The sequence below is a fragment of the Nanorana parkeri genome, unplaced genomic scaffold (assembly GCF_000935625.1).
Source record: "Nanorana parkeri isolate BGI_ZX_2015 unplaced genomic scaffold, ASM93562v1 scaffold1067, whole genome shotgun sequence".
NCBI lineage: Eukaryota > Metazoa > Chordata > Amphibia > Anura > Dicroglossidae > Nanorana > Nanorana parkeri.
In genome coordinates, this window is record NW_017307335.1 from 326,638 (window position 1) to 338,865 (window position 12,228).

Below are 12,228 nucleotides of genomic sequence, written 5' to 3' on the forward strand. Positions count from 1 at the left end.
TAACAAAATATCTTGCAAAGTAAAATTGTTTACCTGCTGAGTGTAGACCTCAATCTTTGACTGAGCCTTTGGGGACAGTTCTATGTCTGCAGCGCCATAGATCTTTTGAGCAATGGTTTGGATCTTCTCTACAATGGGCAACTATAAGAACAAAAACAAAAACTGAATAAAGTGTTCTTTTGATTGTCAGACGGGTAAACAAGCAGATACACATTTTCATATAATAAAATAATTGCCTGTCCTTTAGCTGCTATTCAGTCTTACGTGGTCGACTGCTGTGCATTAATGTGCTTGTTCTTTTTTTAATTGCAGCACATCATAATACATGGTACATGTATTGTATGGCACTGCCATGCATTAAGGGGCCATTCAAATGAAGGGAACCACAATGCACTATAGTAGGACAGGTTAATTTATGCTAGTTACTGCAACATACTGTATGAGTTCAAATGGGCTCTTACATACATACTAAACACAAACATGGCAATTTCCTTTCAACTACTGTTTAACAGCTTTCTACCATGAGAGATTCATATTCCATCAGAATGCTTGATTTAAGAAATTCCCTTGAATTACCAAATTACTGGTTTCTCCCCAATGGACACCACAACTGGTGATACATGTACATTATCAAGCATTCATATACACTGAAATCTTTTTTGCATTATGCAAGACCTGGGTTTATTTTCGCCACTTATCTGGGGACTTACTGACCTCATTTATGTATTATACATGTATATTTTGATTATGGAGGAACATGACAATAGTGATTATTTGTGGTTTGAAATGTTTTTATGGGTTAGGATTTGTGAATTCACAAAGATAATTATAGTATATATTATGATAAGTATATATAAATGTTTTTTTGAGGTTAGCAGCTATGCTAGGAGAGTGCCATCTCTAGATCAATAAATGCATGTCTTTGCGCCTGGTTGGCATCCTCCGTGCATTTTATATTCTTTTGTTCCATGTATTATGGAAAAGTGTTCCTTATAAAGACTAGGATTAGAGAATGCGTCCATGCAAATGTCATTTTTGTCCCCTTTCCCTGAATGAACACGTATAGAAACGAAACTCCATTTTCACATTATACTCCTAAATACAAAAGGTCTACCTACTTTACACAAAGCTAAAATGTAAACCATTTACTCTAGACACCATAAGACCCTTAAAGCATCAGGTAAGGCCCATGTGTGGGCTTGTCTGTTTTTAAAATCAGACTAAGTAGGTTTGTAAATACTTCCCTTCCTTTTGCCTACCACATCATATTATTAGTCCCTTAATATGACACACAAGATTAGGAACCAACAATGAGGTGCTGTACCAAGGCAACAAGATATCCAACTCTGACTTGAGCACCTTGGAATGCAGGGTTCCCGGGAAAATGGAAGATATCTGAAGCCACATATAGGCACCACTAGATTTTTCAACCCTTTAAACAGCTTAATATTTTTAAAAGTCAGCACAGGTTTGCTTCAAACCTGTAAGTAATATAAATGTCAGACATAAAACTAATTTTAAAAAAGCAATGCAAAAAAGAATGAACTTTTGTTCTACATGGAAATAAATTCTTAAAAATAAAAAATGTTTATGAAGGTTGCATAAGAAAGCACAGTTATAATCATTTTGTTATTAGAATGAAGTAGTCACAAAGCCTAAAATGGTTACATCTGCCAAAATCAAATTAAAAGATATTGTCTTTAGTAAGAAAACATGCCTTACTTGTACAAGGTCATTCTAAGAATTAATTGTACCAAATTAAAAAGGAACATCTCCAATGAGTCCCACATCTGTGTGGGAAAGCAGCAGAGTTTCATAAGAGGCTCTAGTAAGAAAAACAGAACGATGGTGTCAGGATGAACTGCTCCCAAGATCGAGTTTCTCAATTATGGAATACTTACAACTCTGAACCTGCTGAACTTCTCAGAACCTGCTGAACTTCTCAAACATAACAATGAAGGGGAACACTTGTACACCTTGGAGAGGATTGGAGCTTAAAGGCAAAGTACACCCTTAAGAAAAAATAAATGCACACATATTAATAAATGAAAAAATGTGCATTTATTTTTTTTTTTTTTTTTTGCATTGGAGCCTGCAAAGCATTTCAACCACAATCCATGGATCACAGGTGCAATACTCAGACTTCAGCAGACTGTCCCTTCTACCGAAGTATGGACCTTCAGCTATGGGGATGGAGAATGTAATCAATGGAATACAAGTGTGGTGACATCACCATAGTGGTGTTCCATTGAGATCTACGAGTCCCGCAGCCACGTGTAGTCTCTCCATTCTGTGAATGGATCCATGAATAGATGAAGCGGCTGTGTGGGGGAAGCCATGCACAGCTGCCCCAAATAAACATTTTTTGCAGAAGCCAGAGGACAAAAGAACCCTGTGGTTCAGGTAAATGGGAAGTGATATATGCTCCAAGCTCTCTCCCGTGATGGGACTACAAACTCAAAACAAATTAGTAAACTGAATGCGAGATTGTAGTCCATCAGGGGAGTGAGCATGGAATGGTGGCTACTTTACTGTACACACAGGGACCATGGGGAACAAAAGTAGCCACCCTCCAGAAGGACAGTATCAGCACAAATTCAGAGATTTGAGGATCTACAGTCGGGCGATACACAAATAAACTACGTTTTTGTTAATAGTTAAAAAGGTAGTTGAATGTATTTTTAAGATTTAACTCCTGAGTTTAATGTCACTTTAAAGCTCCAGGTTGGTGTGAATAAAGGTCTCAGTGTATGACATGAAATCATATGCACAGATACCATAAAGAGATTTCACATGCCTGGCCTAATGAGCACCCAGGTAGCCTATGAAACTTTGAGTTACGATTTCAGGCATCATGTTAATGAAGTACTGCCTGTAGCTATAAACAGGTTTTTAGAAGTCTTCAGCAGGCTGCTCATCATTCACTAAATCCCAGCTAAACATTTTATTAAAGCTACTGCCAGCATTATGGTTAAGATTTATAATAAATACTTTTAAGAGTGGTTTAATGGTGCATCAAAGGCATCAAGAAAGCTCCTTGAAACTATAACAATGCTTGATATTGCTTTGTAAAAAGCCAGTTGCACACACTGCACTTCAGTCAAGCAATCTGCAACTCTTATTTAATTGTTGCCAGGTAGGTGAATGTTTTTTTTCCCCCCCAGCATATGCCTTCAATAACTAGCATGCTTTAGGTTTAAAATTAATTTCATGGTTAGAAGGTTGGGAAAAGTTGCACAATTAAGCCAAAGCCACTCAAAAATGGTATTTCAGTTTTGAGTAATTGACTTGCTTTTATGTCCTTTTGGAGCAGATGAAGATCTAGACTTTTGTAAGAAATGCTCACTGTAAGAATCTGAAATTATAGTGAGCATTCAAGTCATATTCACATTCAAGTCAAGCTTGACTAAATTCGAGATACAATAAATGAAAAATGGTTACCAAAATTTGCAAACTAAATGTTTTTGATGGAGGAAAAGCAAAGCACACAAGGCTATTTTGTTCTCCCTTTCACGCCCTTCAAGATGTAAAACATAGGAAGATCTCAGGACACAGCAGGACAGCACGTAGCATTATGGTAAATGCATGAAAGGCATATTGAGCACAAGAGGAAAGCACAATATAAGACAATACTTATTTATTGATCATAAGATATAAGCTTACACAACTTTTTCCCAGTAAGCAACTGTCATCTTAGATATGTATAAATAATGTAAGATTTAGATTTCACGATACAAAAAAAAAAAAAAAAAAGGACACCAAAACATGTGCTGCTTAAAGAATATTTGCTTACCATGAAAGAATGTCTTATCCTAAACACATTTTTCCTTTTTTTAAATGAGGAAAAAAAAAAGTATAAGGAACCAGCTTATTTCCTACCCTTGTGACTTGTAGCCAGAAATAGAAACCTTGATGCAGTCATTCGTTATCTAAGCCTCGCATTGTGCTGACCAGTACAACCTAGACATACTGAACCAGCAAACCATAGAAAATCAAGATCGTACCATTAAAATCTCTAGACACTGAATATGTATAGCACAGAGTAAAAGAAGCAACTATTGGACATTAAAAACGGGCCTAATGTTAAAAAAAATATTCTTTAAAGTTTTTACATAATACAAAACAAACTTCCATCCGGACAGCATATCCAACATAGACAAAACGGGCCTAGTTAACAAAACAGTGCAAGATCTAATGGCTATGTGCAAAGTGCACTACGACTGCTACCCTGTTGCACATTGTATTAACCCTTTAGATGCAAGTAACTGTTTTAGCTAATCTTAACTGGGCAGACCATGTGTGGGTGGTTTTCCTGTGTTGGAGAGTATTGATGTTTACTCTTCATTATGTTTACTGCCTGTGACAATGGGATATATTCGGAAAAAGATTTTCCAGACAGTAGTTTTCAAGAAATGCGATCAATACAAGCAAACATCCACCAATAATGGGCCTCAGGATACAGGACATGGTCATATATTTACTATGTAAAAAAAAAAAAGAAGATTGGCTGAAATTTCCAGTTGTTTCAACTTATAAAAGCATCATTCAGTAAATAATTTAGATTTTTATGTAGAAATGAAGTATCAGTCCAGCTATAAACAGAAAACTGGCCAAGACTTGGATGGCTGTGATAAACGACTATTTAATAAGCTATTCAGCCATTTAGATTTGTGATTTTCTATGTTCTGATTTTACTGCAGACTCGGGCTTTAAATACGGTCTACATCATTTGAGATGTTTTAATTTTTTTTTTAAATAAGATTTTATTTCACTTTTCAATACAAGAGATACAAAAATACAGAAATACAGAGGGCAAACATGACCAAACATCCAATTAGTACCATTGTATGCAGTCACATTCCATCACCTAGTACATGTGTATCGGATAGGTATGTATATGCTCCCCCAATTGAAGAACTCTAGATGTAAACAAAGATCGGTATTGGGGCATCCGCACCCATCAAAAGTCATGCGCCTTGCCGCATTTACTGCGCACCTCTTGTAGAGGGCATATGATTAGATGGTGAGGCCGTGTTGTATCCCAGCTGACCAGACAACAGAGGACAACATATAAAGACAGAGGGGGAAAGGATACACCTAACACAAGACCGGGGTAAAAAGGGACAGACAGGGGTGTACATTACAGGAAAGACACAGGGGAGAGGGGAGGCTCCATCAAATCTAGCAATCCATTTGGGGCCGCAGTGGCAGAGACAGAGTCCCAGTCCTCGCCCAGTAGGAGTGATCCGTACCCATTATAAGGCCAGGAATGCCGCCGTACCCATATATAAAATCTAAGGGGTCCATAACACTGCACATTGCGCCTGGCGCTCATGTAGTGAAGCCGTCAATTCTTCAAAGCGCATAATCAAACACAACTCTGCAATCCATTCCTGCACGGTCGGGGTGAGCACCGTGTTCCAATGGCGGGGAACAATATTACGTGCCGCCGCCAGGAAGAAACGGAGTAGATCCTTCTTAACTGAAGCCAGGGAGCCAGGCAGAATCGAGAGAAGTGCTATTTTAGGGGATGGTGTTAGGTCAGTGCCCATTATGGTGTCGAGAGAAGTGCTATTTTAGGGGATGGTGTTAGGTCAGTGCCCATTATGGTGTCGAGAGAAGTGCTATTTTAGGGGATGGTGTTAGGTCAGTTATAGATGTCAAAGACCCGTGTCCACAGAGGCGCCAGCAGTGGGCAGCTCCACCAAATGTGTAGGAGGGTGCCCTCCGCGTTCAGACACCTCCAACAGGAGGCAGACCGATCGGGGAAGATTTTATGCAGAAGGGTCGGGCTGCGATACCAGCGGGTCAAGATTTTATAGCCCTTCTCCTGGGCTGAGGTAGCCACTGAAAGCTTATGAGTGCATGATGTTCGGATTTCCTCATCAGTAAGTATAATATCCAAGTCCGATTCCCATCTCGCCAAAAACGGGAGACGGCCCTGGAATTTCAGCATAAGTAGTTGATGATACAGTAGGGAGATGACATGAGTGGGCGGGTCTTTCTGACAACAAAGGGACTCAAACCAGGTAAGAGGGCGTTGTAGGGTGGCCCGATCTCTCATATCGCAGTAGAACGCCCGTAACTGAAAGTAGAGTAACCATGCTCCAGGTGTATGGGGACGATCCGTAAGCAGGGTAGCCAGGGGTTTCAGGTGTGGGCCCGTGAGAGCCTCGGCCAAGGGTGCCGCGGAGGAAGCTGGAGGAGATGCATCCCGGCTGAAATGCTGGATTACCCATGGTGGGGGTCATGGGTCACTCAGGGGGAGACAGGTCATGTGTTCTAGTCAGAAGGTCCCATACTCTCAGGAGGGGCGGAAGAGTGAAAGGGAGCGTTGAGGAGTGGGGGCGGTGGGTAGGGGCAAGCCAGGGTACTGAGAAGGGGAGCACCGGCGCGACCTGTGATTCTAGGGCAACCCAAAGTTTGTGAGCACCATGATGTTTGCGATCAAGGATCTGGGCGAGGAGCGTGGCGTAGTAGTACGTTTTTAAATCAGGCAGGGCTAAGCCCGCTGAGTCCTTTGAATGGACCAGGATGTTGTAGGCTAGTTGGCGGAAGAACGGGGCTGGTAGGGTAATGGGGAGAGTCTGGAAGAGATATAAAAAGCGAGGGAGAATGTCCATTTTAAAGAGCGCAATCCTTCCCATCCAGGAGTGTCGGAGAGAGGTCCAGGTCTGCAGGCGCGAAATAGTAGATTGGAGAAGTGGGGCAAAATTCAGACGATAGAGATCCTCCTGATTGGAGGACAGAAGTACGCCAAGATATCTGATAGCCGATTTCTGCCATTTGAAGTGGAAATGTTCCTGGGAGGTGGGCAACCGCCGGTCGAGGGGAGGGATACGTTGAGGGCCTCAGTTTTATGTAAATTCACCTTTAACCCCTTCATGACTGAGCTTGTTTTTGGTTTCTGTTCGTAAATGACTGACATACTTTTGAAATTTTTGCTGTGTGATTCTTCCACGTCAGTAATATACTTTTTTACAAAGTGCACCCACACATATTATATATTGTTTTTTAGAGGACAGATATGTGATATAAATATATAGCCCTATGTGTGTCTAACGCCTCACTTAGGACAAATAAAATATAAAAAAAAGAGGAAAAAACGTAAAAAAAACCCCACTTTTTTCCCAGTTTTGATTTGTAGTATTTTTTTAACAAAACCAGCACAGCTAAAAAAAATGCAATACATACATTCATTTATTTGTCCCTTATTTTTAATTTTTTTACACTTTTATTTTTTACACTTTTCACTTTTTTTTTTACACTTTTCCCTTTTTTTTTTAAAACTTACAAATTTTATTTTATTTATTTATATCAAGCAGTCATTGTGAATTAATCTCACTATTACTGCTTGATAAATTAATACATTTTTGGTTATCAGGCTGCTTCAAACTTCAGAACAGCCGATAAGTTAGTGACACTGATCCTGCAGCAGTTCAGGATTCAGCTGTCACTGAATGTTTCAGAAAACTGAAACATTCTACTTTCAAGAATAGATACATTATGTGTCTATTACATTACATTATGCATCTATTCTTGAAAGTCAAAAGATAAAAAAAAAAAGCCAGTATAGCTTGAGAAAGATATATCTCTCGATCTATACGAACGGTCAGAATGCCGGCAAAAGCAGTCATGTGTGTCCGCTCTGCTGCGACTCTCAGACACCCGATATTAAGGTATCTGGTGTCTGAAAAAGGTTAACCCTTTCAGTAATGGATCTCTAGATAGTTAGACATCTATTACTGAAAGGTAACCGCTGATTCTCAGCGGTTAGCAGCCTTCTAGTGCAGCAAATAACTTGTCACGTACAATGTACGTGACGAGTCATTTGGTCCCTTTGTGGCTGGACGTACAGTGTACATCTCCCGTCAAGAAGGGGTTAAAGTTGCTGACGAAACCAAACCTCCAAAATTCCCCTATCAAGGAGGGAAAACCAACACGGGGGTTGGATAAGTAGAGGAGAACGTCATCCGCGTATAGTCCGAGCTTGTAATGAATTGATCCCCAACGCAGATCCCTTGGATCGATTGATTGAGCCGTATGGCTTCCGCAAGATGTTCCATTGCCAGGATGTAAAGATATGGGGATAGTGGGCATCCCTGTCTGGTTCCATTCCGGATGGAAAAAGGAGAGGACAATGAGCCATTAACCCGCACCCGGGCCGTGGGGCAGTTGTAAAGAGCCATGATTTTTGCCACAAACGAGTTGGGCAGCCCAATCTGTTCTAGGGTGAGAGTGAGGAAGTCCCAATTAAGGCGATCAAACGCCTTTTCCGCGTCCACTGATAGAAGGCACATAGGAAGACCGGCGAAGTTAGCATGCCGCATGAGTGTTAAGGTCTTGATTGTATTGTCCCTGGCCTCGCGGAACAGGACAAAGCCCACCTGGTCCATATGGATAAGGGACGTATTGGCCCAGGCCCAGTTTCATCATTTGAGATTTTAAATACAAATGCACACAACAAAGCTATTTAGAAACAAACTAATTTGGTGAAATGGCTAACCTCTAAGAAAACTGCCCAGCAGTATGAGTATCACTGTAAGATCACCTTAACCTCACTTAAAATGTCACCAAGTGCCAGTTTAAACACCCTGCCAATGCCTGACAGGGTCCTGTGATACACTAGCAGTTGACAATTTTAACTGCACACATCATAGGAGGTCAGGGTTCTTGGACACTGAAGTCTTCAGGAAACCTACACGGAGACCATGTACTTGAAGGTCAATCCTCACAAATTTAAAGGTTCTTAACATGAGTCTTCCTACCCACCTGGTAGATAGCCTTCGAATGTCTTTTCATTTTCCAAGGGAATCCCATCACTTACTTTATCTTGCCCTACTCCTTCTTATAGCTCCTTGTATGAGGCCAATTACCCTGCTCTTTTCTCCCAGCTCTCCGTACATGGGAACACTACTTCTCATCTTGGTTGGGGAGAATCGTGGCCATTAAAATAACGTACTTGCCCAAGTTACTATACCTTTTCCGAATACTCCTTGTTCCAATTCCACATTATAGATTCAAAAATCTGTCAGGTTTCTTAGGAACCCCTCATTCCCTCCTGGCTGTGATTCATCATCTGCATTTCGCTATTGGATAGTTGGAGATGTGACATGTTTGTTTAAACAGTATACGGCTGATGGTGCAAAATTACAGGACTCTCATAAATTGCCAGCCGCAGAGCTATTTAGTTACCTCCAGGTCAGGCACTTTCTCTCTTCCCAATTTCCCAGCTTCCCTACAGGCCCAACATTCACCCCTTTTGAGAGGGTGTGTAAAGATTATCACTACACATCGGGTTTGATATCACTGCTATATAGTCATCTGTAGTGATGGGCTCGGGCGTGTTCGCAGCTCCACGTGCCCAGCCCACCAGGAAGCTGACAGCGCCGCACCGCCAATCACAGGCACTGAGACATATCCCGATCTCTGCAGCTGCGGAATGGGATAATGTCTCAGTACATGTGATTGGCGCTGCCAGCTTCCTGGCGGGCTCGGCACGTGGAGCTGCGAACACGCCCGGGCTCATCACTAGTCATCTGTATCTGGTGCCCAGCCGACTTCGGGCTTTTATTCCGGGTAATGCCGGCTTGTGCTTCGAGATTGTGGAGAAATAGGCTCCTTTATGCACGTATGGTGGCAGTGACCGAAGGCCATCTTTTTGGACGTAAGTTTTTGAGTTATTTTTTTCCAGTTTACTAGATCCAATGCCAACAATAGACCCAAAAGTGGTTTTGCTTAACATCCCCCTGCTGGACAAAACATAAATTCCTATTGCATGATCTCACTGCTGCCAAGCAGACGGTGGCAAAGTTGCGGTCGTCTCCATTGCTTCTCTTTGAGCAAGTAAAGCGTCGATTTCATTGGACCTTTGTCAACGAAATACTCTCGGCGCGTCTGGCAGATAAGGTCCCACGCTTTGAACAAATTTGGGATCCATGATTTGCATACTCATGCTTTTGACAGATGCCTACTTGTACTCTAACTGCATGTATTTGTTATCATGCTCTGCAGAACTTCTGTTTTGCAGCAGACTGCCTTGTCTCAGGAATGGATACACTGTGTCCATGTATTAGTTTCTATAGGCTTGTGACCTGAGCCAGCACTACAGGAAGAGGCCCTGAGCTGAAAAGGGAAGTTCTCCCCAAGCATGAGAAGACATGAGGATTTAAAAGGAAGAGCAGCAAAGAGAAGGGAAACAACCATGGATTACAGTAAGGCACACATTACAGTATTGGTTTATGTTAAAAAAATCTGAGGGTTACTTAGAGAAGATCAATCTCAAAATTCTATACATTCAATTAGAGATATAAAGGGGACAGAACAGTTTTGCCCGGACAAGGTAGCATCGATTTTTCAGGCCTATTATACCCAACTCTATAATACAAAAGACCCTGCATTTAACTTAGATGACCCAGCTTTAAAAAAAATCCACTATGGACTACCTTTCAGAACAACCTCTCCCTCATATCTCACAAAAAGAACTCCAAATTCTTAACCAGCCCATAACATTTGAAGAGTTGAACTCAGTAATTAAAGATCTGCCTAACGGAAAGGCCCCAGGCCCAGATGGTTTCTCTAACATGTATTATAAGACCTTTAGCTCCATTCTCATTCCACACTTACTAACACTATACAATTATTTTTTTGAAAAACCGCCCATGCCCACCTCTATGCTTGCATCCTACATTACAGTAATCCCTAAACCTGAAAAAGACCATTTGGAAGGTGCCAATTACCGACCGATTGCTCTCCTAAACTCAGATTTAAAAATTTTCTCCAAATTGCTAGCATCACGACTAAGCCCCCTCATTCCTTCACTGATACATAGAGATCAAGTTGGATTTGTCACAGGCAGACAATCTGGAGACAATACAAGACGTACGATAGATCTTATTGAAATTCTGAACTCTACAGATACGGAATATGTGATACTCACCCTCGATGCTGAGAAGGCATTTGATCGTCTTAGTTGGCCATTCCTATTCACTTTAGAACACATTGGGATACAAGGACCTTTTTTGGATGCCATCACTAACCTATACTGTACCCCTTCCACAGCAATCAAACTCCCCTTAGCATTATCTGCTTGCTTCCCTATACGCAATGGTACCTGACAGGGATGTCCTCTATCCCCTTTGCGATTTACTCTTTGTATAGAATCCTTAGCTAACCATATTAGGAATTCCCCAGACATCTCAGGTGTACAAGTTAGAGAACAGGCCTTTAAACTTTCACTTTTCGCAGATGACATTTTATTGACATTGACTAAACCCCTTATTTCCCTACCAATTTTACATAGGGAACTAGCTAAATATTCATCTATATCGGGGTACAAACTCAACCTGACTAAATCCGAGGCAATGGCAATCCATATCCCACAGGATACACTGTCTTCCCTTCAGTATTCCTTCGAGTATAACTGGAAATTGGATACATTGAAATACCTAGGTATCTATCTTACCCCCCAGGTGACCTCTTAATATACGACTAATTTTACCCCATTATACTGGGAAATTAGAGAGCTCCTTCGGAGATGGAGAGCATATCGCCTATCCTGGACAGGTAAAATGACATTAAAATGATGACATTGCCAAAACTGCTCTATCACTTTGGGACACTACCTATTAAAATACCTATACAGGACCTTAAAATCTTACAACGCTCACTCCTCCAATTTACATGGGACAATGCGGCCCATAGAGTTGCCAGGACAGTGATATCATCCAGATCACAGGGCGGACTGGCTTTCCCAGATGTATTAAAATACTATACAGCAGCCCACCTGCGCCACATAGCATCCTGGTCTTCTTTACACCCCCCCCCCCCCAATAGATGGGCAGAAATAGAAAACCTCTGGATCTCTCCACTACATTTAAACTGTCTCCTATGGCCTAATCTACAGGCTACATATGTCCCTTCGCTTTTATCTACAATGCAACATACGAAAGATATATGGCACTCAGTAGAGATTAAATTTAATCTTACCTCTATTACTACTTCAATGAGATCATTTTTATACACACCCCTTCTTCCTGCTACACTAAACTGTTATACTGGTTAGATCAATCCCTTTTCCGCTTCAACTATATAATCCACAAAGTAGATAGGACTTTATTGCCCTTTCCGAACCCACAAGCTGATTTTGACTTACCAACTAGATCCCTCTTTACATTTCTTCAGATTAAGCATTTTGCATACAGAATCTCCCCGTCACTTACTTTCTCA

At 41.2% G+C, this 12,228-nt stretch overlaps 1 protein-coding gene across 1 annotated transcript in view; it reads right to left on the reverse strand.

Moving 5' to 3' along the window:
• Positions 1–12,228, reverse strand: part of MTHFD1L (methylenetetrahydrofolate dehydrogenase (NADP+ dependent) 1-like) — a 214,954-nt gene that overhangs the window by 43,941 nt on the left and 158,785 nt on the right. Inside the window, exon 26 of the mRNA XM_018567580.1 lies at positions 34–141. Coding sequence (XP_018423082.1) covers positions 34–141 — 108 coding nt within the window. The remainder of the gene's footprint in view (positions 1–33; positions 142–12,228) is intronic.